Raw genomic sequence first — 26,770 nt, forward strand, 5'->3', positions numbered from 1 at the left:
ATCCCACACTGCTGTGTCTGAATTAAATTTCCAAAATCCAATTAAAACTGTCCAGGGAAAACAACAACAACCAAAAAAACTTTCATTCGTTTCAAGCAAGAACTTTGACCCTGGAGCTGAACCCAACCTTAAAAGTTGCTCTTCTCCCACATTTTTGTGGTCTTTACTAACTTATTTACCTCCTGTTCTTTCTTTCTTTCTTTTTTAAAATTCTGGTGTCAAGGCATCTATTTTGAGCCCCTGCAGAGTGCAGCTAGTGCTGCAGTCGGTGCTTGTTTTCCTGGTAGGATTTTGGACCATGAGCTCAATGCCCTTCGCCATCCTTTTATTTCCTACAGACGCTGATTCATGTAATTGTGGGCATGATGTAATGCACAGTCCCTGCAAATTACCAGTGGCCCGACTAGGATGTGCTCTGCAGCTGTAGGTTCCCATTCCTCAAAGTCCCCATCAGTCATATCTTGTCCTCTCCCTCAGAAATCGAGGAGATGGAAAAGTAAGCGGGAGGGCTCGGACGCTGGCAATCGACCCATCAAGGCTGCTGGGAAAGTGATCATTCAGGATATCGCCTGCCTTCTTCCTGTTCACAAGTCCCTGGGAGAACTGTACATGTAAGTTCAGCATTTCAACCATGCCGGAGTATCAAGGTTGGTTGGTTGGTTGGTTGATTTTCTAAGGTATCAGACTCCTTTCTTCAAAAGCAGTTTTAGGAGAAGCCCAGTGCCTTTGCTGTCTTCGGCTGCGAAGCAAATGACCACGGCCCTTGCCATTTAAACACACCTGTATTATCTTGCAGTTTCCGTGGGTCAGGAGTCTGGGTTTGACTTATCTGGGTCCTTGCTCAGGTCCCCCCAGGCTGAAATCATGAAGTCAGCCAGGTGGGGGCGGGGGGGTCTTAGCCAATGCTCAGGGTCCTTGTGCAGGCGCCTTCAGGTTGTTAGTATAAGTCAGTTCCTTGCAGCCCGAGACCTCAGGAAAGTTCATCTTCTCCGAGACCAGCCAGTGTCACTGATGCTTCACCTTCTTGCTAAGACCTCATCTGATTAGGGCAGGCCCACCCAGGAGCATCTCCCTTTTGACAGTCATGGGAGTGATAATGCCTCAGTATTCACTGGTCTCTCAGGTTCAAGGGAGGGTTTATACGAGGCATGCACAGCAGGGGGCAGAAATCTTGAGCGCAGTCTCAGAAGTCTGCCTCCTACATGTAAAACAGTTAAAAGCAGAGCCACTTTAGTTGAAGGGAGTTGGGAGGTGAGTGGTAGGCATACAGAGGCTGCTGGCCTGTGGTTTCTCCTTCCAGAACTTGAATATGTTACAAAAGTAGTTATTTTTTTGTTGTTGTATGTACATAGCGTATACCCTTTGTTTTAGAAACTACTGTCAGTATTACAGCCATCTAAATCCATTTTTATGCAGCCCTTAAGCCTGGGAAACTCCCCAGAAAAGCTGACTGGCAAATTGGTCTTTGAGTTTAGCCTCCTGTCCTGACTACAAAGAAGTGAGCAATTTAACCTTCCTTAGGTCTGAACTCACAGCTTAAGGTCAGCTGTAGGTAAGCTTTTTCTCCACATTACATAGAAAGGGAGCTTAAGGCCAGTCCAAATAAAACTTGTTTTTTTTTGTCTTTTTGCCTTTTTCTAGGGCCGCTCCCATGGCATACGGAGATTCCCAGGCTAAGGGTCAAATCGGAGCTGTAGCTGCTGGCCTACACCAGAGCCACAGCAACACCGGATCTGAGCCTCCTCTGCGACCTACACCACAGCTCACGGCAACGCCAGATCCTTAACCCACTGAGCAAGGCCAGGGATTGAACCTGCATGCAACCTCATGGTTCCTAGTCGGATTCATCAATCACTGCACCACGACGGGAGCTCCCCAAATAAAACATTTTGAGTGACAACCAAAGAGTCAGTTTTTAGTTTATTAAACTAAACTACTGTTAAAATTATTATTATTTAATTTATATTGAAATGTATTTATTTAAATTATTGTTTAAATTATTTAGTTAAACCAGAAGGAGTTACTGGAGAAAGGCAGACTAGGAAGAAACTATTAAATTCTTTTTAAATTTCAGATTGAATGTGAATGATATTCAAGAAACATGTCAGAAGAACGCCACTTCTGCCTTGCTTGTCGGAAGGAAGGATCTTGTCCAGGTATTTTCCATCCCTTTTGTTGGCTGTTTGGATTTTTCTTTTGGGGCAGGTTCTTTTTGCTTTATAGTTGTGGTTTAGTAAAATTTCAGGGTGTGCCTCCTATTCTGTAATTCCTTTCCCATTTTCTTTGCCAAACTATAGGACGAGAGCAGCTTTCTAAATCCTTCAGATATTTTTCTTATTAGCGCTTTGTTGAGAAGATCCTTAAGCATATATTAAGTTTTTATAACATCCCTTTTCTATTCTAGTGCCATGATGATTGCAATGTACCTAAATTTGGATATCTATATCCTTGCCATTTGTGCCGATTTGGTTTTTTTAAAAACTTTTATTTAGTTAGGTTTTTTGGGGGTTTTTTTGGTCTTTTTGCAATTTCTTGGGCCGCTCCCATGGCATATGGAGGTTCCCAGGCTAGGGGTCGAATTGGAGCTGCGCCAGAGCCATAGCAACGTGGGATCCAAGCTGTGTCTGCAACCTGCACCACAGCTCACGGCAGTGTTGGATCCTTAACCCACTGAGCAAGGCCAGGGATCGAACCCGCAACCTCATGGTTCCTAGTCAGATTCGTTAACCACTGTGCCATGACGGGAACTCCTAGTTAATTTGTTTTTGGCTGCATCTGCGGCATGTGGACGTTCTTGGGCCGGGGATTGAACCAGTGCCACAACAGTGACAGTGCCAAATCCTTAACCACTAGGCCAACCAGATAACTGCATGATTTTTACTTTGAAAAATGCTTCATTTCATAAAAGCTTTACTAAGGCATCCCTTAAGATGGAGACATGTTCACTTTTAAAATGTGATGTAATATTGTAAAAATTTAAATTTCCCTCATCTTTGCGGGAACACATTAGTGCACTAAAGCAGGTTGCTCCTATATTGGTTTTTCAGACAGCTTCATGAGATTGTAGCTCATAGACCATGCAGTTCACCCATTTAAGGTGTGTCATTCAATGGTTGTTAGTATATTCACAGACTTTTGCAATCATCACCACAAGCGTGGGACATTTCCATTACTCACTGAAGGCATCCCACATGCCTTAGCTGTCACTGCTCAGTCCTCTCTTGCCTGACCCAGCCCTCTCCAGCTATTAATCTATATCTGTCTCTATCGCACCCTTTATTCTTTAGTGTGAGGGTTGGATTGAGGATTAGAAACCACTAGCTATTGTTGTTTCTGGTGTTTTTCCTTATAACCCTCCAAAGTTAAGGCCTTCCCTTGATTTTTATCTCCCTGAAAAAAAAAATCCCATGATTTCCATGCATGTATGTATAAATAACCTGGTCACTTTGCTATACAGCAGAAATTGGCACAACATTGTAAATTAACTATACTTTAATACAAAAAAAATTTTTTTAAAGATTTCCTGAAGGAAGCTTCCACTTACATATCATTGGCCAAAACTGAATCATGTGGCCACTCCTAACTGCAAGGGAGTCTGGGAAGGTGAGCCCTTTTAATTGGGCATCATACTGCCTTGAGCAAAATTAGGGTTCTGTGGGTAAAAAGGAGAGTGATGAATATTGGAGAGGCCACTCGCAGCATCTTCTAACCGCGTCCAGAATGCTGTCGTTGTACACTTGTGAGCTCTTGCAATGCAGGTAGTCTTTTCAGTTCTTTACCATCAAGAGCCCAGACTAAGAAACACTAGCGGTCATTCAGAATGCAAACATTTACAAGACCCCGTTACACATCCTTGGCAAGCTTCCAAAAAAAAGAGACAAGAAAAATCCCAGGATTTCCTTTGGTCTCCTAGTAAACACTGTCAAGTCCTATGCCCCAGATCCTTTAGGTGAAACTTAGTCATGGGCTATTTCTCTGAGAACCCAGCTACCCCAAATTCTGTGAACCCTAAGAAAGCAAAACGAAGTAGGGGAACTAGTGGGGAGTTTCTCACAGGAGGCCCAGGTCCAAGGAGTATAACCCTGGGCCGAGTATTTCAGACTCTCTGAGCCTCTAGGTAGAATGAGACACGCAAAAGGAGTTACCTCGTAGTGTTTGAGGAGGAGATTAGTTCCCATTCTGAAAATACATTCTCTGAGAAAAATTACTGCCTAAAGTAGTTTTTTTTTTTTTTTTTTTTTTCCCTTCACATTATCCATACTTTTCTGGCAGAGTTGATTTGGAAGGTCAGGCTGGTCCGAGTGAAGTGAAAATACCCCTCCCTGGCGTTCAGACACACCTGGGTTTACATCTGGGCTCTGTCCCTTTTGTATTGTGTGATCCTAGGCAGCCACCTCATCATTCTGAACTTTAATTTCCTCAACTGTAGAGTAAGAACAGCACCTCGCAGGTACTTATGAGACATGTAAAAATTGCCATGTCTTTATCTGGTAGATGGTAAATACCCAATATGTGCTAAGTTACTGCTGCTGCTCCTGCAGGGAGTCATTACTGTGGTGTGGTATTGCTTAAAGGAATGGAAATGACATCTGTGTACATGCTGGGAGAGCTTTTTTTCATTCTTCACGCACATGTTGAAAATAATGTGTCTGCCACATATAGACTCCTGTATGTCTTCCGCAAAGAGATACAGAAATAAACCTAAGTGTCAGCCATTTCTGTTGAAGGCATGTAGGAAATGCATATTGTAAGGGAGGGAATAATGGACCCCAGTTGTCAGCCAGGGTAGTGAAGATCCTTTCCTAAACCAGAAACCCGTCAACTGCTTTCAGCAACCATCCCAGTGGGCCATTGGTCATAGAAATGAATATTTCTCATTTGAACCCATACTTTCAGGCATTATTTAAGTATATTGGTGCCACATGATTTAATTGATTTTTTTTTTTTTGCATATCTGATATGTTTCATACCTGGTTTTTTTTTCTTTTTCTTTTTTTTTAATCTTTTTAGAGTGGCACCCAAGGCATATGGAAGTTCCCAGGTTAGGGGTCGAATTGGAACTGCAGCTGCTGGTCTGCACCACAGCCAGAGGAATGCAGGATCTGAGCTGCATCTCTGACCTACATCACAGCTCATGGCAACTCTGGGTCCTTAACCCACTGAATGGGGCCAGGGATCGAACTTGTGTCCTCATGGATACTAGTTGGGTTCATTACCGCTGAGTCACAACAGGAACTCTGTTTTTTGATATTTTTATTTGCTTGTTCTTTTTTCCTTTTTTTTTTTTTTTAATTTTCCTACTGTACAGCAAGGGGGTCAGGTTATCCTTACATATATACATTACAATTACATTTTTCCCCTAGCCTTTCTTCTGTTGCATTTTTTCCTTTTTTTTATACTTCTTGATTAAGAGTCTGTATCTTCTTCCTCTCGAATTTCTCTGAGTATAGTTTAGTGGGCATACAGTGATGTATTGCTAAGAAAGATTTCCCCAAGATAGTATTTCATTTTTAAAGGTCTGGAGGCGAGGGGGCTCTGTTGATGGCATGATGTATTTCTATTTAGCGTGTGCTAAATCTTAAATTTAATAGACACTTCATGGATATTAGTTTCTGCTTGATGACTCTGAGCTTTCAGATTTGGAGATATTCCTCAGACTTGAGGTCAACAAAAAGAAAGCTGAGTCTATTTTTCTTTAGCTTCAGAAGGTATCCTGAAACTTTTATAATGGAAGCCACAAGCAAAGGACAGGTCTTAAGTGTGATACCAAATGTGTATTTTTTTTTTCTCCCTGACAATTCACTAATGAAGCAGTGGAAAAAGTCACATGAGTTAGTGGTTAAATAGACAGCCTGGTGAAATTATTGCCAGTGTCATTTCTCTGAAGTTTGTTTCATAAAAGTTTTTTTTTTTTTTTTTTCTGATGGCTGCACATGTGGTATATTGGAAGCTCCAGGGCCGGGATTGATTCCAACCACAACTGCATCCTACACTGCAGCCGCAGCAACACCAGATCCTTTACTGCACTGCTCCAGGCTGGGGATCAAACCTGTGCCTCTGCAGCGACCCAAGCCGCTGCAATTGGATTCTTAATCCACTGTGCCACAGTGGGGACTCCCATAAAACTTTTTAAGGCTAGTGTTTCTCAAATATGCATACAGGTCCCCTGAGAATCTGGCTAAAATGCAGATTCTGATTGAGCAGGTCTGGCACGGGGCCTCCGTTTCTGCCTTTCAGTAAGCTGGCTTTGGCCGTCCCCAGAGGAGCAGGGCTTTGGGCTGCGTGTGGAGGGGAGGGGGGGTTCGCTCCCATCCTGGTTCTGTGCTCCCCAGTCTGAGTGTGGGTGTTTCTCTTTCTTCTGTCCAGGTTTGGTCACTGGCTACAGTAGCTACGGATCTTTGCCTTGGTCCGAAGTCTGACCCAGATTTGGAAACACCCTGGGCTCGACATCCGTTTGGGCGACAGCTGCTGGAGTCCCTGTAGGTTTTGAGAGCAAAAAGTGAGGAGAAAGAGTGAAGTCCCTTTTAGGTCTGTAAGCACTCTCAGCAACACCATCTGAGAGGAGGGTGCAGAGGCCTGAGGCCTGAGCAGGGGAAGTGAGGCCTCTCCTCTGGTGCCTCAGTGCTCGCCGGGAGAGCTCCCTTCTCGCAGCAGAAGGAATCATTCAGTACTTATCCTGTATGACAGGGACTTGAGACTCTTATCCTTGAGAGAGTCGTGCTTCAGCCCAGAAGGCACGTCCGTCTCAGCGCAGGAGGTGGGCTCTTGAGGTGGGAGGTTTCTCAGGTGCTGTGTGTCTCGCCCCTGAGAGCAGGTTAGAGACGTGCACGCCGGCCTTCGTGCTTTCCGAAGGCCCCGATGCATCCACCCTCCTGGGCAGTTCCTAAAAACACGGAGTTTGCGTTTGATTTATTGCACTGACATATGGCACACTGGAAATACCATGTGCAGAATGGTTTCCCACCTGGAAAACCACATGCGCCTCCGTGGCAGGGAGACCCGGGTCCTGAGAGGGAGACGGAGACGCTCCGGGCCTTCTGGTGGAGGTTCGCTCTCCTTGCCTGTTGAGGCCAGACCTGGGCACGTGATCAGGCTTCCCGTCCGCACAAGCAGGTCTAATAGTGCTTGTTCTGCCTGCCTCCTTTGGGGGCTCCAAAGATGGTGTGAGAACAGCTTTGAAAGATGAGATGCTGCTTAGTGGGAAAGCATCCGTGTTCATCCAGCGTGGAGGCCGCACCTCGTGGTCTAGCCCAGTGGTCCCGAAAGGCACAAAGGGGTGCGAGTACCTAGAAGACAGCCCTCTCCCCTGCTGTTCTGATTCAGTAGCTCACGCTGCCACCTTCCGAGTCTGCGACACACTCCCCGCCCCATGGTGGCACCGTGCTCGCTGAGCACCTGCACGGGACCTCCGGTTTCGTGAGCGGAGGGGGTAGGACCCCCCCCTCCCCACCCCTGAAAGCAGCGTGATGCCTCCCGCATCGGGGAGACTGAGAGTGCGTGTGGCCTCCCTCGGATGGGAGTTGAGTCTTCTTAGTTCTTGGAGAAGCTCCCTTCAGGTCTGAGCCCACCAGGAAGTGTCAGGTTGGTTCTGTAGGTCATTTGACGACAGATTTAGCCAGACTCAGAGTCAGCCAAGCCCTGGATATGCGGGAGGCCCTGGGTCCTGAGCGGGTGTTTGAGGCGGAATTGAGAAATCTCCCTTCCCTACCCGATAGCGACACCCGCTCGTGACTCTCCCGTTCTCCAGGTTGGCTCATTACTGCCGGCTCCGGGACGTGCAGACACTGGCCATGCTGTGCAGCGTGTTTGAAGCCCAGTCCCGGCCGCAGGGGGTGCCAAACCCCTTTGGGCCTTTTCCCAGCCGCTCCTCTAACCTTGTGGTGTCCCACAGCCGATACGTAAGCTGGGGTTTCCTGGTCTGCCTCTGACTTTGCCTGGAGGTCAGCCGTCCCAGGGGTGGGTTCTCATGCTGCTCCCGTTTGCTCTGCAGCCCAGCTTTACTTCCTCTGGTTCCTGCTCAAGCATGTCCGACCCAGGGTTCAACACCAGTGGCTGGAACATAGGTTGGTACGGAGCTGCCGGGCATGCTGAATGCGGTGTGTGACTTAAGGGGTTATCTGTAGTTGATAACCCCTTAAGTCTCCTGATTTCCCCTGGTTTCTCATCTTCCTTTAAACTGAGTTCATCGGAAATGCTGTAGTCAGCAAGGCCTGGACTCGTGTGTTTGAACAGATGGGTTTCTGGTACGACATTGTGCCCGACCTTGAGAAACTGACACTGGGACTTCCTGGTGTCCAGCCCAAACCCTAATCCGTATCCTTTCTCCTGCCTGTGGCCCTGCGGGATCACTTGCCACGTCTGTTACCTCCCTCGTCCCGTGCACCTCCTTCAAGGTCGCGGAATAAACTGAGCCTGATTCCAGCTGGCCCCAGAGATCTGTTTAACATAGGCATATTTGTGTTTTCTGGATTTTTAAAATTTCTTTTTAAAAAGGATCTTAATTTTCTTGATTATAAAAGTACCAGATGCCCAGTAAAGGAAAACAAACAAAAAGTATTAGGGGAGAAAATAGTAACCGTTGATGATTACCTAAAAATAACATCTGCTAACATTCCAGAACATTTTCTTCCCATCTTTGTGTGTGCGGGATCATTGTGTATTTGTGATCGATTCCATTTTTTATTGTGAGCATTTTCTCATGTCATGTAAAGAGTTTTTGTAAGTAATGCTTGCCATCAGTGAGGTCCTCGTGTATAGCACAGGGAACTATATCTAGTTTCTTGGGATAGACTCTGATGGAAGGTAGTATAAGAACAAACACACACACGCACACATACACATTGCTGTACACTTTGCTATACAGCAGGAATTGGCACATTGTAAATCAACTATAATTGTTCAATGATTTTTATTTTTTCCATTATAGTTGATTTACAGTGTTCTGTCACTTTTCTCCTGTACAGCAAATTGATTCAGTCACACATATATATACACATTCTTATAATTTTTTTTTAAAAAGGGAAGAAAATAAGTAATGCTTGCCTAATCTTGTCACTCTATTATAATTTGGTTAATCGTTCCGTGTGTACTTAATTATCAGGTTACCGTACTAGTAAATACCTAGACGCAAAGGGAAGGCTGGGAAAGTGTTCGCTATAGTTCACATTTCTCAGGATCTGTAACTTGGCGTATTTTTCTTCCCGACAATAAATTGGACACACACTGTGTTATGCGAGTTTTCAGGTACTTCCCATGCCGTCTCTGATTTCCATCTTCCCTTCCCATTTGATTTTCTTCAGCGGGCAGAGAGACAGAACACATGTCTTCCCCTTGGGGAGAGTCTTCACCAGAAGAAATCCGCTTTGGGAGTCTGACCTACAGCGATCCTCGGGAGCGCGAGCGTGACCAGCACGATAAAAATAAAAGGTAACAAGCGCGCTTCCCAGGCGGGAGCTGCAGGTGCGTGAGGCTTAGATTCTCCGAAATCAGGGCGCCCGCTTTAAGAAAGGTATATTAAGGGCCGCCGGGCATTGAAGGTGTTTTCTCTGAAAGGAACTGACAGGAAGTCTCTTGAATTTGATTCAGGCTACTGGACCCGGCTAACACCCAGCAGTTTGATGACTTTAAGAAGTGCTATGGAGAAATCCTCTACCGCTGGGGTCTGAGAGAGAAACGAGCTGAAGTGCTGAAGTTTGTCTCCTGCCCTCCTGATCCTCACAAAGGGATCGGTGAATATGAGTTTCTTTCTTTTCCCGTCCCTCTCCGGAAGGTCCTGGAAGTTGATGTGTTCGTCACGTGATACTTGGCCTGACGTCCCAGCTTCTCACGTCTCAAGCATCTTGAGTCTGTTTTAAGCTTCTGAAAACCCTGGTGTTTCCTGAGAAGATTATGCTTCTATTGTAAGGGAAGAGGTTTTATAGACAGTACTTGGAGATAGATTGGAAGTAGGGATATTTATTCAGTTATCAATATTTTTTTTTTGTCTTTGTTGTTGTTGTTGTTGTTGCTATTTCTTGGGCCGCTCCTGCGGCATATGGAGGTTCCCAGGCTAGGGGTTGAATCGGAGCTGTAGCCACCAGCCTACGCCAGAGCCACAGCAACGCGGGATCCGAGCCGCGTCTGCAACCTACACCACAGCTCACGGCAACGCCGGATCGTTAACCCACTGAGCAAGGGCAGGGATCAAACCCGCAACCTCATGGTTCCTAGTCGGATTCGTTAACCACTGCGCCACGACGGGAACTCCTCAGTTATCAATATTTATCACACTCGCCTTAGTCACCGGTACACTCCTTCCCGTCATGGAACTCACAGACCAGTGGGGGAGAAAAAGAATTACAAATTGTAGTCAGTGTCTATGAGTCAGCAAAGAGGATGTCGGGGTGGGGACCAGGGTGGGGGTGGGGGGAGCATTTGGAAGAAGCGTTGAGGTGAATTGGGAAGGCCTCTTTGGGGCGCTCAGGTGTGAAGGGTGGGATGGAGCCATCTGTGCAGCAGGAAGGGCCTCCGGTGCAGAAGGAGCAGGCCCCGGGGGAGAAATGACTTGTTCATGTGAACACGTGAAGGAAACCGGTGGTGGCCAGAAGACAGCGAGTGACAAGAGAGGCATCAGTTAGACTGTAGGACAGTCAGGGACTCAAAAGTCACGGTTAAGAATTTGGATTATGTATTCTGAGTCCATTGGTAAGCTTCGAAGGACATTAAGAAGAGAGTGATAAGCTCTGGTTTCCATTGTAAGAGGATCACTTTGGCCATTAGAGGAAGAAAGGGTTAGCGGAGGGCGGGTGTAGAGGTAGGAAGGCAGTTTGAAGCCGGTTAGAGAGTCAGAGAGAGATGGGCCGCCTAGTCTCAGGCGACATCAGTGGAGATGGAGAGAGAAGGATGGCGTTCAGGTGAGTTTTAGCGGTGGCTCAGTATCACTTACTCTCAGGTTGGTTGTGGGCTTGAGGAAAAGAGATGAAACTCCCTTGATTCCTAAGTTCCCAGCTTAAGCAGCTGGGGAGATGGTGGTGCCATATTGTAAGGGAAAAAAGATTGAGGGGTTCGCGTTGTGGCCGAGCAGAACCAAAGCTGACTAGCATCCATGAGGATGAATATCCGTGATGAAGTGAGTTCCATCCCTGGCCTTGCTCAGTGGGTTAAGGATCCGGCATGGCTGTGAGCTGCGGTGTAGGTCTCAGACGCAGCCTGGATCCCGCATTGCTGTGGCTGTGGTGTAGGCTGGCAGCTACAGCTCCAGTTCAACGCCTAGCCTGGGAACTTCCATATGCTCCGGGGGTGGCCCTAAGAAGCCAAAAAAGAAAAGATTGGAAGAAAATTGAAAACTCAGTTTGGGACAGTTGGGAATGATGGCGAGGTCGAGACTGTAGAAATCCTGTAGGCAATTGGATGTGAGTCTGGAGCTTAATTAAAGGAGCGTTTAGGGCTAAGACTAGGAATTCGGGAATCTTCAGCACATGGTGCTGTTCACGCTGTGAGAATGAATGCCTTTACCTGGGAGCTGGGGTGGGGCGGAAGAGTATGGGGGGAGCAGGTGGAGAGACCCACTCCCTCTGGGCCATGAGAGAAACCAGGACTTGGAGCTTCAGTCTTGGAGGAAGAACCGGAAACAGACTTGGAAAGAGATAGCAATGCGTTTTGAGGAAAAGCAAGAGTGTGTTATCAAAGAAGCTGAGAGAAAAAGTTTTAAGGTTTCTAAAGAGTGACATGGAAGACATATAGAAAGAGTGGCCTGAAGATGCATTGATTTCCGCTCTCCTCCAGACCCCACTGAAGTGTCTGTACAGAGCTTTTCTTTTTTCTTTTTTAGGGCTGCACCTGCAGCATATGGAGGTTCCCAGGCTAGGGGTTGAGTTGGAGCCACAGCCACAGCAACACCAGATCCGAGCCACATCTGTGACCCACCCCACAGCTCACGGCAACGCCAGATCATTGACCCACTGAGCGAGGCCTGGGATGGAACCCGCGTCCTCCTCGATCCTAGTCAGGTTCGTTAACCGCTGAGCCACGAAGGTAACTCAATGACTTCCTTTCTTTCTTGCATATTTTGTTTTTAAAAGAATTAGCCGTGGGTTTTTTGGTTTGTTTGTTCTTAGCTACATACAGAATGCTAATTCATCTCCAAACATCTGAATCTTCTATAAATACACTGAATACTGAAATACACTAGATAATTTCTTGATCTTTTCTTCTTGGAGACAATGCCCTGAAGCGCCAACCTGGACCGGTCCATCTCTGGGTCTGTCAGGTGCCTTTCCCCTCATTACCATCCTGCAGCCCTGGTTCCCCGGACTGAACCCACTCCTCCTCCTCAGATAGGCTGAAGGTTTACTTTCACACTTTGCGGATCATCTGGGTGCAAAATTCTCAGTTAGGATCCTAGGAGATTGAAAGAGGAGCATTGAGGGGTAAAGTGCTGCTGCACTTTATTGTCTAGTTCCCTGCTCCTGAGAAGCGTGAGGCCATCCATATTCCTTATTCTTTTAATTTTTTTTAATTTTTCAATTCTTTTGCTTTTTAGAAATGCACCTGCGGCATACGGAGGTTCCTAGGCTAGCTGGGGTCTCATCAGAGCTGTTGCTGCTCGCCTGTACCACAGCCACAGCAATGTGGGCTCTGAGCCTCATCTGAGACCTACACCACGGCTCACAGCAAAGCCGTCTCCTTAACCCACTGAGCGAGGCCAGGGATCGAACCCGCATCCTCATGGATCCTAGTTGGGTTCGTTAACTGCTGAGCCGCAAAGGGAACTCCACATTCCTTATTCTTTATGTGTGACCTGTTTTCTCCCTCTAGAAGCTTCTAGGATCTTCTCTTTAACTGTGGGTCTTTCCTCATATGTTTGCTAGTGACTTGCAGCCCCTTTATTGGGAAATGTGCTCTTCTTTTCTGGAGGATGAACTTCCAGCTCTTGGCTGGAGCAGAGGAAGAATAATAACTGCTCTGCAGACTAGGAGGGGGGACCTGGGGACCCCAGCAAAGCCATCACAAAATACTCCTGTTTCAGATCTTACCTCCGTGCCACATGAAGACGGACCGGGTAACACTAACTCCTGAGCCATCTGGGGACTCTGTCATGTCCATTTACTGTTTTTCTGCCTCCAGCTCAGGATTCAGCTTTCTCACTCTAAAATCAGCTGCCACGAACCTAGCTGACGCCCAGGTCCACAATTTTATTGCCAACATTACTTCTCCTTCACAACTGCGCCTTTTCAGAAAAGCTCTGTACAGGAGTTCCCGTCGTGGTGCAGCGGAAACGAATCTGGCTAGGAACCACGACTCGGGCGGTTCCTTAACCGTGAGAGAAGGGGTTAAGGATCTGGCGTTGCCACAGGTCGAAGACACGGCTTGGATCTGATGTTGCCGCGGCCAGCTGTGGTGTAGGCTGGCAGCTATAGCTCCAGTTGCACCCCTAGCCTGGGAACTTCCGTATGCTGTGGGTTCAGCCCTAGGAAAAAAAAAAGAAGAAGAAAGAAAAGCTCTCTACAGACACTTCAGTGGGGTCTGGAGGAGATCAGAAATCAGTGCGTCTTCAGGCCACTCTATATGTGTCTTTCCTGTCACTCTTTAGAAAACTTAAAACTCTTCATCGTGGTACATGGCTTGGCTTGAGTAATTTTTACCTAGAGAAATAATGGGTAGAATGATACTGATCCAACCAAATGGTAATAGAACCGTGTGGGGAAGATGAGAGACAGGTGGAAGGTGAGACCGGTTGGGGAGTGAAAGCATTTCCATCGCGTTAAGTCAGTAGTGCTTGAATGTGACCACTAAGAAGTAGCTTTATAAACATGTTGAAGAAGTAAAAAGATAAAAACAGAAGAAACAGTTAAGTAGGTTGGAAGAATTTCTTCCAGAGAGTGATGGGAGTTGGGGTGGAAGGGAGTGCTGGTTTTGGTAATATGTATAGAATAATTTGACTCTTTTAAGTTGTCTGACCCGTGGTTTCAATTTAAAAAAACAAACCGAAGTAATACATAGACTTAAATACTGGATAACAAGGATCATTTTAACATGGACCAGATATGGTGTGTGCACGTGAAGAAATGCAGATACAAAATCCCATTTGGGTAATGTATTTTTCAGAGTATCTTCATGCATGAAAGTGTATCTGGGAGAAGTTAATGATGGCCTGGAGCAATTTGTCTTTTAAAATTAGTTTTCAGGCAAATAAATGAATCACAGAGATATGTAACTGCTGTGACAATCCATCAGCCGGCTAGACTTTTATTGAAATCTATTACCAAGGTCTGCTGGGTTCTGTGGGCTGGACAAAGAACTGCAAGATGTGGTTTGGGAAGGGGGTGGTTCAGGAAGTCTGTAATCCAATCAGAGAGATGAAACAAAGTTTATGAAGACTTAAATGATTTTCAAGAAGATTGGGGACTTCCCAATCTTGACAGACAGTGATGAGGCTGACTAGAATCCATGGGGATGTGGGTTTGATCCCTGGCCTCCCTCAGTGGGTTGGGGATCTGGCGTTGCCGTGAGTTGTGGTGTAGATTGAAGACGGGGTTTGGATCCCACATTGCTGGCTGTGGCTGTGGCCGGCAGCTGCAGCACTGATTCAAGTCCTAGCCTGGGAACTTCCATATGCCATGGGCACATCCCTAAAAAGGCAAAAAAGACAAAAAAAAAAAAAAGAATAGGAGTTCCCTGGTGGTGCAGTGGGTTAAGGATTCAGCGTTGTCACTGCAGTGACTCTGGTCACTGCTTCGGCACAGGCTCAGTTCCTGGCCTGGGAACTTCTGTGTGCCATGGGTGTGGCCCAAAGCCAAACAAACAAAAAGAATGAACAGCATGTCCTAGAACCATTACAAAGAATATCACAAAATGTTTAAAAGTGGGAATGGGGTGGATTGTGAAGGAGTCATGGACAAAAACATTACGTGTTTCATCCTTAAAGTTTTTCCTTTGGAAGAGCCAGACTGTCCAAACACAGGACACGGCGAGTATTGAATATGCTGAGGATGTAAGCCGGTCCCGTTGTGATGGGAGACCGGCATTTTCCTCTTGGACGTAGCACATCCACCAGGGTCATCTCGTATTGGCGGCAAGATTTGAGGAATAACGTTGTTTTCATTTAGGGGATTAGATATTTATAGATATAGAAAGACTCTAGACGTCATTTATTTTGAGGGGATAATGCTCAACAGAATATCCTTTCTTCAGAAAATCTCCATATGAAAGGTGACTTTTGTTTTTGTTTTTACCACTGAGGTATGTTTTACCACGGAGTATGGGCAAGTCTATAATACAGTCAGAGAGATGAAACATAAGATATGAAGAATTAAATGATATTCAGTCATCTGCCAGGTCAAAATGGTGGCCGAGAATGTTGCAGCCTCACCCCCAGTTCCTGCCCCAGGGGTGCAGAACTGCTCACCAAAATTTTACCCAGCCATTTTCTGTTTGGGTTTATTAATTTAATGTCTTCTTTACCTGGCTGGTTTTATTTACATGCATGTGATGTGATGTTAGTTTATTATTATTATTTTTTTACTCAATGGATTTTATTACATTTATAGTTGTACAACAGTCATCACAACCCAATTTTATGGCATTTCCATCCCAGACCCCCAGCCCTTCTCCCCACCCTCCAACCTGTCTCCTTGGAAACCATAAGTTTTTCAAAGTCTGTGAGTCAGTATCTGTTCTGCATAGAAGTTCATTGTATCCTTTTTTTAGATTCCACATGTAAGTGACAGCATGTGATGTTAGTGTCTCACTGTCCATATAATGTTAGTTGACACACACAGCTCTTCTACATGGTTAACATAACTAGGACTATGTGATGCTAAGCCTTTGGAGTTCTCTTCTGCTTGGAGGTTTCCTAAAGCCTTGGGAATCGTAATTTGATTGTTCCATGTACCAGCACTATTTTTATTGTCCTTATTAGTTTTTCTTTTAGGAACCAAGAATGATCCATTTTGCCTCTACCAGATTTCGCCTTCAGAGGCTATGCCTGTGGTTGTCTGCTTCCTTCCCCAAGATCCCCAAGTTTGTCAGTGTTCCTATGAAAGGCACTTGACAGCTTGGTGATTTTCATCCATGCCTTAGTTTTCTTAGTACTGATCTTTTACCTCCTTAGGTTGGTCTATTCCTAGATATTTTATTCTTTTTGATGTGACGTAAGTGGAATTGTTTCCTTAATTTCTTTTTCTGATAGTTTGTTATTAGTATATAGCAGTGCAAGAGATTTCTGTATTTTAGTTTTATATCCTGCAACTTTACTGAATTCTTTGATGAGCTCTAGTCGTTTTCGGATGGTGTCTTTAGGATTTTCTGTGAATGGTGCCATGTCATCTGCAGATAGTGACATTTTTGCTTCTTCCTTCCCAGTTTGGATTCCTTTTATTTCTTTTTCATGTCTGATTGCTGTGGCTAGGATTTACAGTACTATTTTGAACAAAAGTCACGGGAGTGGGCATCCTTATCTTGCTCTTGATCTGCATCTGTTGATATAGTCACATGGTTTTCTTTTTCTTTCTTTTTTTTTTTTTTTGTCTTTTTAGGGCCGCACCCATAGCATATAGAGGTTCCCAGACTAGGGGTCTAATTAGAGCTGTAGCCGCCGGCCTACACCAGAGCCACAGCAAAGCCAGATCTGAGCCGAGTCTATGACCTACACCACAGCTTATGGCAATGCTGAAGTCTTAACCCACTGAGCGAGGCCAGGGATCGAACCTGTGTTCTCATGGGTGCTAGTCAGATCTGTCTCCGCTGAGCCATAATGGGAACTCTGGTCATATGGTTTTTATTCTTCTGTGTGATAATGTGTTGTATCATGTTATTGATTTCCGGATATTTGGAAATCCTTGAGTCCCTGGGATAAATTCCACTTGATCATGTTGTATGATCCTTTTAATGTATTGTTGGATTAGTTTGCAAATATTTTGTTGAAGATGTTTGCATCTACGTTCCTCTGTGATATTGACCTGTAATTTTCTGTTTCTGTGATATCTTTGTCTGATTTTGGTACCAGGGTATTGTAAATTACAGAGTGTTGAGTCCTTTGTAATTTTTGGTAATCGTTTGAAAAGGGTAAGTGTTACCTCTCCCCTGAATGTTTGGTAGAATTCATCTGTGAAGCCCTCTAGTCCTGCACTTTGGTTGGTTGGGAGTTTTAAAATTACTACTTTGATTTCATTACTGGTAATTGGCCTTTTTGATATTTCTCTTTCTTCTTGGTTCAGTCTCTGGAGACTGTACACATCTAAGTGATTGTGAACACATTTCGCACCCCTTGGTACTTCTGAGAGTGGGAAAAGTTAGCGTGTTCCCCAGCAAGGCACAGAGTGATCACACATTCTTCCTAACTATTAACTAGTGGTCATTTCATTATGTGTAGCAGTATGAGGCCAGAGAGAAACATTAAGATCATGCACAGTGACTTAGTGTTTTATTGTATTTTGTATCTTTGTAAATTTATATCCATTTAGAAATTGTCCACAACCCCAAAAATAATTCATTAGTTAAATTAAATATTAGTTCAAGGTCTTAGAGTTAATAAGGATACTAAAATTATGTTTAAGTGACACACTAAAAACAAACACGATTACTAATGATAGATTCAGTTTTTCAGAGAGATGATATTTTAATCATTTTACTCATAGAAATTAAGAATAATTAAGTTTACATTTACAGTTATCTCAAGTGCCAAAGAACAACCCTTTTAAAAAGACACATTACTATAATTCAAATTCCTTGAACACACTCTTTTTACACTTCTACAGTTTTAAATGTTGAATCTTACCAAACCAATAAAGCTAGTACAGGAAATTTAAGGAATATAAACAAGGAGTTCCCGTCGTGGCGCAGTGGTTAACGAATCCGACTAGGAACCATGAGGTTGCGGGTTCGATCCCTGCCCTTGCTCAGTGGGTTAAGGATCTGGCGTTGCCGTGAGCTGTGGTGTAGGTTGCAGACGCGGCTCGGATCCTGTGTTGCTATGGCTCTGGCGTAGGCTGGTGGCTACAGCTCCGATTCAACCCCTAGCCTGGGAACCTCCATATGCCGAGGGAACGGCCCAAGAAATAGCAACAACAACAACAACAACAAAAAAGACAAAAAAGACAAAAAAAAAGGAATATAAACGAATCAGTTTTTAATGGGAACATAAACCAAAGGCTTTCATAATATGCAGTAATTCGGCTCCTGCTCCTCCATCCTTAGAACTTAAGACAGAAACAGGCTTTCCTTTGGAGGCTGAGAGGCAGTGGGGTTTGGTTAGGGCACCGTTCCCGGAAGATCTCGGAAGCACGTGGGAGGGTGGCGTCGTGGAAGGTGGGCAGGGAGGGGAGGGCCTCCAGGACAGCAGGGGATGATCCCGGGACTGGGCAGTCAGCGTGGGCTGCCTGGACTCAGGGCTGTGGCCGATGCAGACTGGAACATGCAGAGGAAGCTGGGGACCAGTGGAGCTGGGCGATCCTGACCGCTTTCCCCTGCACTGCCGTGTCCTGACTCTGTCCATCTGGGTCACTGGCAGGCAGGTAGGGAAGAGACTGTAAGACTGGCCAGCTCCCTCTGGGTGTGGACTGAGTCCATCAGTACTTTGAGCAGACGTTTGTTAACGGCCCCCTAGCTGCACCAGGCCCCGTAGCTGTTGGGGTGGGAAGAGAACAAGATGCAGCCGCCACGATTGCAAGCTCCGGGGTTCCGACCCAGGGCCTCAGAGGGCCAGGCGCCTGCCACACCCTCTGCCTGCTCCCTGCCCCTGCGGTGCAGAAGCTCCTCTGTATAAATAAGACTGAGTGAGACTGTAGAAGGGGTTCTGCCATTGAAACAAAACGGTCTGGTAGGATCCTCCAGAATCCCAAAGTGAGTGCATTTTTCTTAGCTTACAAAGTGCAGTTCTCTTTTGCAGAAGGAAACTCATCGTGTCTCTCTTTTTGGCCATTTCCCCCCCTCCAGAGTTCGGCGTCTACTGCAGCCACTGCCGGAGTGAGGTCCGGGGCACGCAGTGTGCCATCTGCAAAGGCTTCACCTTCCAGTGTGCCATCTGCCACGTGGCCGTGCGGGGCTCGTCCAATTTCTGCCTGACCTGCGGGCATGGGGGACACACCAGCCATATGATGGAATGGTTTCGGACCCAGGAGGTGTGTCCCACCGGGTGTGGGTGCCACTGCCTGCTTGAAAGCACTTTCTGAGCTTCTGGCCCTGGGGAGTTGTTGGAAATCCCAGAGGACCCCGTCACTGCCGTGACAGCTCTGCCAGGAGAGAGGCTCCAGAAGCCACCTCCAGCTAGACCAGGACATGTCCCCCTCTGGTGACACGGCGCCAGCTGCTCATGAGCCTTTGCCTTCTCCTCTGTGGGTGGCGGTGGGGTGGGTGGCGGTGGAGGAGGACACAGGCAGATGTGCAGCACTGCGCAGACAGCTGGAAGTTTCCTTGGAGAAAAGCACCTGCCTCCAGAGCTGTGTTTACCTTTATGATATTAACTTTAAACCACGAAACAGCATCCTTTCTGTTGTCATCACAGAGACCAAGGTCGGCTGCAAAGGACAGTCTCCTGAACCAAAGGACAGTGGACTAATTGAGTTGACAAATGGGCCTATGACATAAGTTGGTGCATTTAATAAACGGATGGAATGTGGCCTTTTAAAATATGAAACAAATTATAAATATGTACTTAAGGATCCTTAAGATGTATTTTTGTTTGTTTGTTTGTTACTTCTAGCTGCTCCCCCTTGGAGAATAAAATTCTAATAATCATTTGAAAAAACAAGGAATGAGGAAGTTGAACGACATTTTAAAGAATCTTCTTCTTTTTTTTTTTTTTTTTTAATTCTACTTCTAATTGAAATTAACTCTTTGGGATGGGACCCAAGTCAGTGTTCAGATTTTTTTCCCCGCAAAGGAAATGGTGCTTTGCTTTTGTCATCTGACAGGGGAAAATAGAATTGAACATTTAAGGTTCTTCCCAACCCTGAGAGTTTTTAAAGATAATTTATTTTAGCAAACGGGAAATGAGATTACACGGCAGCACTGCTGTGAGAGGGCCCCGTTGCTGCTGCTTAGCTTGGCTGGGCTCCGGGACACGTCTTCATTCTTCCTTGGGCTCCTTCCTTGGGGGTTCGACCCGTATTTATCTGTTCACGAGTTCTTCAGAGTGATTCTCAAAGCTTCCCACTTTGTATGTGCCAGGAAAGAGAAGTCTTCTTTTTGTTATTTCGACTGAAATTATATTTCTTTCTTAGAATTTTATACTTCCAAAATGATTAGCTTAAGAAATAGAACTCCATTTCTCAAAATACGAAAGTGTACATCAACTGTGTTTAAACTACAGGGCTGGACCCATTAGTAGATGGTGAAATCAACCTAGTGGATAAAGCCCAGAATTTTCTTTTTTCTTTTTTCTTTTTTTTGTCTTTTCTAGGGCCGCTCCCACGGCATATGGAGGTTCCCAGGCTAGGGGTCGAATCAGAGCTGTAGCCGCTGGCCTAGGCCAGAGCCACAGCAACACGGGATCTGAGCTGCGTCTGCAACCTACACCACAGCTCACGGCAACGCCGGATCCTTAACCCACTGAGCAAGGCCAGGGATCGAACCCGCAACCTCATGGTTCCTAGTCAGATTCGTTAACCACTGAGCCACAACGGGGACTCCATTTTATTTTATTTTTATTTTTTTGTATTTTCTACAGAATTTTTAAGAGGTGTAATAGAGGAGGTTCCTTGGTGACTCAGCAAGTTAAGGATCTACAGCATTTTCACTGCTGTGGCTTCAGTCACCGCTGAGGCATGGGTTTGTTACCTAGCCCAGGAACATCCATGTGTCATGGGCATTGCCAAAAAAAAAAAAAGGAAGAAGAAAATGAAATAGAGAAGAAAAAAAATATCAGAACTTACCGGTAAGGATAAACATTGTTTTGTGTAACTTGTTTGAAGGGTACATGCACACACCTGCACATGTCTAATGGATCACAAGGTAAATTGATTTCTTACAGAAGGTTGTGGTCAGAACGTTTTTGAAGTCCTGTTCTGGTACATATACACAATGGAATATTACTCAGCCACTAAAAGGAAAGAAATAACGGCATTTGCAGCAACATGGATGGACGTAGAAATTAGCATGCTAAGTGAAGTCAGTCAGACAAGGAGACACCAATATCAAATGCTTTCACTTACACATGGAATCTAAAAGAAGGACACAGTGAACTTCTCTGCAGAACAGATGAGACAGGTTGGGGGCTGGGGGGATGTGCTATGGGTTTGGGATGGAAATGCTATAAAATCGGGTTATAATGATCGTTGTACAACTATAAATATAATTGAGTAATAAAAAGTGCTATAAAAACAATAAATGTAATAGTTTGCATCTACCAAAAAAGACAAAAAGCTAACTAGGAAGACGGCGTAGCTTGGCAGAAATATGCTCAATATGTTTAATGTGAACATGAAAAGTGGTAAAAAAAACAAAAGCAAAACCAAAAAGTCCTGTTCCGAATGATGCTCATATGAACATCATCCTTGTGTTATAGGGCGCAAAACACCATTACGTGAGAAAAGCCTGGATCCCGTGCAGTGGAGCAAAGGTTGAACCCTGGGCTGTGATCCGAGGTAAGGTGCCAGCCTGTCTGCCAAGTGGGCTGAGTAACTCCGTGTGGTATGTACATGGGAGGCTGATAAAGGAGGGGGCCAAGGAAACCCCAGTTTGTTCACTGTCTCTTGTTCCCTTGTTTGTGTTGACCCCACAGAAGAGCTTGACGAATTTACCCTGAGCTGAAGGGTCTGTTGTGTCTCTCAGTGCAATCACACCATTTGCAGAGAACAATCTTTGCCTGTTCCCCCACTGCTCAAGCTGATGTCAAAATCTGCCCTTGTCTGTCCCCAACAAGAAGTAGATGTTTTGTGTTATAGGAACTTTGTCTTCTAAAGCCCCTTAATAATGGGCATTAAGAAATTGAATGCTTAAGACACTGCATACTGTCTTCATTCAATATGTGCTTTTTTTTTTTTTTTTTTTAGCTATTTCTTGGGCCGCTCCCGCGGCATATGGAGGTTCCCAGGCTAGGGGTTGAATCGGAGCTGTAGCCACCGGCCTATGCCAGAGCCACAGCAACGCGGGACCTGAGCCGCATCTGCAACCTACACCACAGCTCACGGCAACGCCGGATCGTTAACCCACTGAGCAAGGGCAGGGATCGAACCCGCAACCTCATGGTTCCTAGTCGGATTCGTTAACCACTGCGCCACGACGGGAACTCCCAATACGTGCTTTTTAAAAAAAATTCCAAGTTACTGGAACAAAAGTCTAATATTTTAAAAATATTCATGTTTAGAAATATTTTAGTCTGGATGCTGGCCATGGTCAATATTCTTTCGACTTCCGAATAGATTGTTACAAACACTTAAATCCTTTTCTGGTTGTTTTTAAAAATAATACAAGCTGTGTTCCAAAGTACCTTTGAGCCTGGCAAGGAAAGCAGGGGCTAGCAGCCTTCTTTGTGCATCAGAAACGGAAAATTTCTTAGGGGCCTGCTGGAAGGAATGAGGGAAAGGGTGAACCTTCTGGGCCACCAGCTTGATTTTGTGCCCCTGTCCTCACTGTTCTTTCAAACTCAGATGGCGTCACGCCACATAGAATCAATCCTGCTCTCATTATTAAAACATTGTTCATCTAATATAAAAACGCATTTAGGACTTCCCGTCATGGCACAGCAGAAACGAATCCAACTAGGAACCATGAGGTTACAGGTTCAATCTCTGGCCTCGCTCAGTGGGTTAAGGATCCACTGAGGCCATGAGCTGTGGTGTAGGTTGCAGACATGGGTGAGATCTGGCGTCGCTGTGGCTCTGACGTAGGCTGGTGGCTACAGCTCCAATTGGACCCCTGGCCTGGGAAGCTCCATATGCTGCAAGTGCGCCCCCGAAAAGCACCAAAAAAAAAAAAAAATGCATTTAGTCTGAAGATGCTGAGTTCACATGCCCCTTCACTTATTCACTGATTTCCCTGGTGGCTGGTAGGATTGAGGAGAGAGCTGGCTTCTTCTTGGTGGCTTCAGGCAGCAGAAAATTGGGGAAATAGCAGGAGTTGTGCATTTTTATTTTTATTTTTTTGTCTTTTTGTCTTTTCTAGGGCCACTCCCATGGCATATGGAGGTTCCCAGGCTAGGGGTCTAATCAGAGCTGTAGCCGCCGGCCTACACCACAGCCACAACAATGCCAGATTCGAGCCGCGTCTGCGACCTACACCACAGCTCATGGCAACGCTGGATCCTTAACCCACTGAACGAGGCCAGAGATCAAACCTGCAACCTCATGGTTCCTAGTCGGACTCGTTAACCACTGTGCCACGACAGGAACTCCCAGGAGTTGTGCATTTTGTCAGAAGACTGATGCTCTAGCCACCCTTGTGCAGAAGGGAAGGAGGAACCATTGGTGGTCTCTGTGCAACAGAACAATTTCTTAGAGGATTGCTTTTGCTGGTTGCGGAAAAACAGTTCAGAAAATGGGGTTCCAGCGTTTCATAGCTTCCTCCACATTGGAGCTGGCGTTAGGGTCTCATACACACTCCACGGGAGAGTCCAGAGGATAACCCCCATCTTGGTTTCCTCATTCTCCTTAGAACCTGCTGTCCTAAGTCTATCACACTGGCCTCTGTAATCCTGGCACATGGATTTCCCCCCATCGTCACTCATTGGATATTTTTTTCTTCAACCCAGGAAGGTCTGATTTAATGCACCAAGTATTTAGCACAGATGAGCACTTGAACAAAGATGAGCTGTGTGGAATGTGGTCTCCATCCTCCTGAAGCTCAGAGTTTAGTAGGAGTTTAAGTGTTTATGTAAATGATTACACCACGTAGAGCTGGTGGCCTGAGGTGGGGTGGGCACGGGGCGGGGAGAGGAGCCACCCGGCTGAGGGCAGAGACTTGCGGAGAAGGAGGCCTTGGCGAGTTTAAGGATGCGGGAGTGTTCTTCGGGTGGTGAAGAGCAGGGAAGCGCTACTCCGGAGATGGAGAGGCAGGCATCGCACTTGGGGGCACCGAACATGGTTTCTTGCAGGTGGAAAGTGGACCTGGGCTGAGAAAGGAGTTTGGGACCAGGGCAGGAATCAGAGCCGCATGGGTCCCGAGCTCTGCCAGGGGGTCTGGGCTTAGTGGTAAGTAAGCCAGCACTCCCCCGTCTCCCTTTCCTCCCTCCCTCTCTCTCTCTCTTCCATTCTCCCTCTTTCTCTTTCTTTCTTTCTCTCTCTTCCTCTCCCTCCTGCCCTCCCTTCCTTCCTTCTTTCCTTCCTTTCTTCTTTTCTCTCTCTCTTTCTTTCTTCTTCTGTGGCTTATGGAAGTTCCCAGGCCAGGAACGGAATCCAAGCCACTGCTCTGACCTACACCACAGCTCCAGCAATCTTTAACCCACTGAGCCAGGCTGGGGACCAAACCTGCCCCTCTGCAGCGACCCGAGCCGCTACAGTCAGATTCTTAACCCACTGCACCACAGTGGGAACTCTGTCCTTGGTCTTTGTTAATGTACTGACTGCATTGTAGATATTTGGCACAAATATAGAGCAGCAGTTTTAATTTTTAAAAAATTACCAACGGAAGTGTTTAAATGAATCATATCATCAAAGGCCCCTATCTTTCATCAGTTTTCTTATATTTGGCTTAATGACGTATAACATAAACTGTAGGTGAGGTTCCATACCTGGTCTATTTTAATTTTAGTTTTTTTATTGCTTATTTTTTTCCCTTTTGTCTTTTGAGGGCCTCACTTGTGGCATGTGGAGGTTCCCAGGCTAGGGAGCGAATCAGAGCTGTAGCCGCTGGCCTACACCACAGCCACAGCAATGCGGGATCCGAGCCACGTCTGTGACCTACACCACATTTCCTGGCAGCGCTGGATCCTTAACCCATTGAGTGAAGCCCAGCATTGAGCCCTCATCCTCATGGATACTAATGGGGTTTGTTAACCACTGAACCACGACGGGAACTCCTATTTTAATTTTTAATTTTTACTCTTTCTCCCTCCTCCCTTAAATAAGAAAATCCAAAACTCATTATTACAGGTCATTGAGAACACAGGCTTTTGGTGGCTGTCAAACAATAATTAGTGTCTCTGTGTATAGTTTCTTGATACTTTTGATATTTTGATGTTATAAAATTCTTGATATTTTAGAATCAAACATGGATGATAAATTATGGAGAGAGTTTCCCCTAAAGACTTCATTCAGCATTTTGTCCAGTGGGCAAACGAGTGTATTTCTCAGAAGCTGCAGCCATAACTGGGTCCTCAGTCCCCTTTTTTGTCCTGTTGTAGCCTTTGGCTGTGCTTTGAAAGATACGCCCACTAATAATGTCATCTGTTCCTTTCTTTAACTAGTAAAGAAAATCACAGGTTTGGGGGAGACCCGAATACTTGTCCGTCGAGCCACTTACAACACAGCCCCTCTGTGACCTCCGATACTTCACCCTCAGCATTAAAAAAACAGTTTCTAGGAGTTCCTGTCATGCCTCAGTGGTTAGCAAACCTGACTAGGATCCATGAGGACATGGGTTCAACCCCTGGCCTCACTTAGTGGGTTAAGGGTCCGGTGTTGCCGTGAGCTGTGGTGTAGGTCGCGACGCGGCTCAGATCTGGTGTTGCCGTGGCTGTGACACAGGCCAGCAGCCGTAGCTCCAATTGGACCCCTAGCCTGGGGACCTCCATCTGCTGCAGGTCTGGCCCTAAAAAGCAAAAATAATAATAATAAATGTTTTCCTTGCAGTCGGCGAAACGACACACGGAAAGAAATGCTCTTCCTCCGTCTTCCCCAGCAGCCAGTGTTAACAGCTTTAGGCCTATGCTCACACACTTTTCTCTCACACAAAAATGCAAACAAATACAGAAAAAAAAAATGTTATGTGACACGGTTTACCCTGCACTTAGCCTTTTTCTCTTGTCCTCTCTGTCCCCACTTGCCTGCAGGCAGCAGGCTACCACCTGGAAAACTTCTTCAGCCCTACAGGCAGCACCAGCAGGGACCAGGGGAGGCCCAGTGGCACCAGATAAATTAAGCATACCAAAATAATACGACAGAGGCGCTGAGAATTAAATTGTCGTTGGAACCACGGCCCACAAAAGTAGGCCAGTCCCACTTACGAAAGTTAAACCTAAGCAGGGTGATTGTCTGCTAAAAATACAAGATTCCAATAGAGCGCCTCCTCACAACTGCAAAAATGTCCAGGATACAGCCGAAAATGGCCTGTCATACTCTGAACCAGGACGATTGCACTTGAATGAGAAAAGATAGCGATCGGATCAACACTGAGATGAGCAGATGTTAAAGTTAGTTGACGAGGATTTTAAAGCAGCCGTCACAGCTTCTACAACCGATTACAAACTATTGAAACAGAGGTGTAGAAAATCTCAGCAAAGAACGTTATAAAAAAATAACGGAATGGAAATTATAAAACTGAGTCAAAAGTAGAGTGGACATGACAGAGGATAGAATGGATGAACTTGAGGATAGAATGTACTTCCCCAAGCTGAACAGAAAACTTTCACTGAAAAAAAAAAGGTCGGAGCCTCAGGGACAGTAACAAAAGATAGGTTTCTACCATCCTAGTTCCAGAAGGAAACACAAAAAGATAGGGGCTGAAAATAGCATTCCAAGAACTAGGGGCCACACTTGCCAAATATTTATTGAAAAGCACAAACTTACTGATTTAATTAGTTGAGAGCTGAGATTTGTTTTAAATTCTTAAATTTATTAATTATCCAAATAGGATTTCCAAAGAAATCCCCATCAAGACACATCATAATTAACTTCTTTTTCTTTTTTTGCTTTTTAGG

General features: G+C 45.6%; 1 protein-coding gene across 1 annotated transcript in view; it reads left to right on the forward strand.

The window, feature by feature from the left end:
- WDR59 (WD repeat domain 59) overlaps nucleotides 1-19,726 on the forward strand; it is an 86,247-nt gene extending 66,521 nt beyond the window's left edge. Inside the window, exons 19-26 of the mRNA XM_047789834.1 lie at nucleotides 478-611; nucleotides 2,075-2,156; nucleotides 6,367-6,479; nucleotides 7,748-7,898; nucleotides 7,991-8,063; nucleotides 9,300-9,426; nucleotides 9,586-9,728; nucleotides 18,913-19,726. Coding sequence (XP_047645790.1) covers nucleotides 478-611; nucleotides 2,075-2,156; nucleotides 6,367-6,479; nucleotides 7,748-7,898; nucleotides 7,991-8,063; nucleotides 9,300-9,426; nucleotides 9,586-9,728; nucleotides 18,913-19,148 — 1,059 coding nt within the window. The 3' untranslated portion in view covers nucleotides 19,149-19,726. The remainder of the gene's footprint in view (nucleotides 1-477; nucleotides 612-2,074; nucleotides 2,157-6,366; nucleotides 6,480-7,747; nucleotides 7,899-7,990; nucleotides 8,064-9,299; nucleotides 9,427-9,585; nucleotides 9,729-18,912) is intronic.
- The last annotated feature ends 7,044 nt before the right edge of the window (nucleotides 19,727-26,770 follow it).

This window comes from Phacochoerus africanus, chromosome 8, assembly GCF_016906955.1.
Source record: "Phacochoerus africanus isolate WHEZ1 chromosome 8, ROS_Pafr_v1, whole genome shotgun sequence".
NCBI classification, from domain to species: domain Eukaryota; kingdom Metazoa; phylum Chordata; class Mammalia; order Artiodactyla; family Suidae; genus Phacochoerus; species Phacochoerus africanus.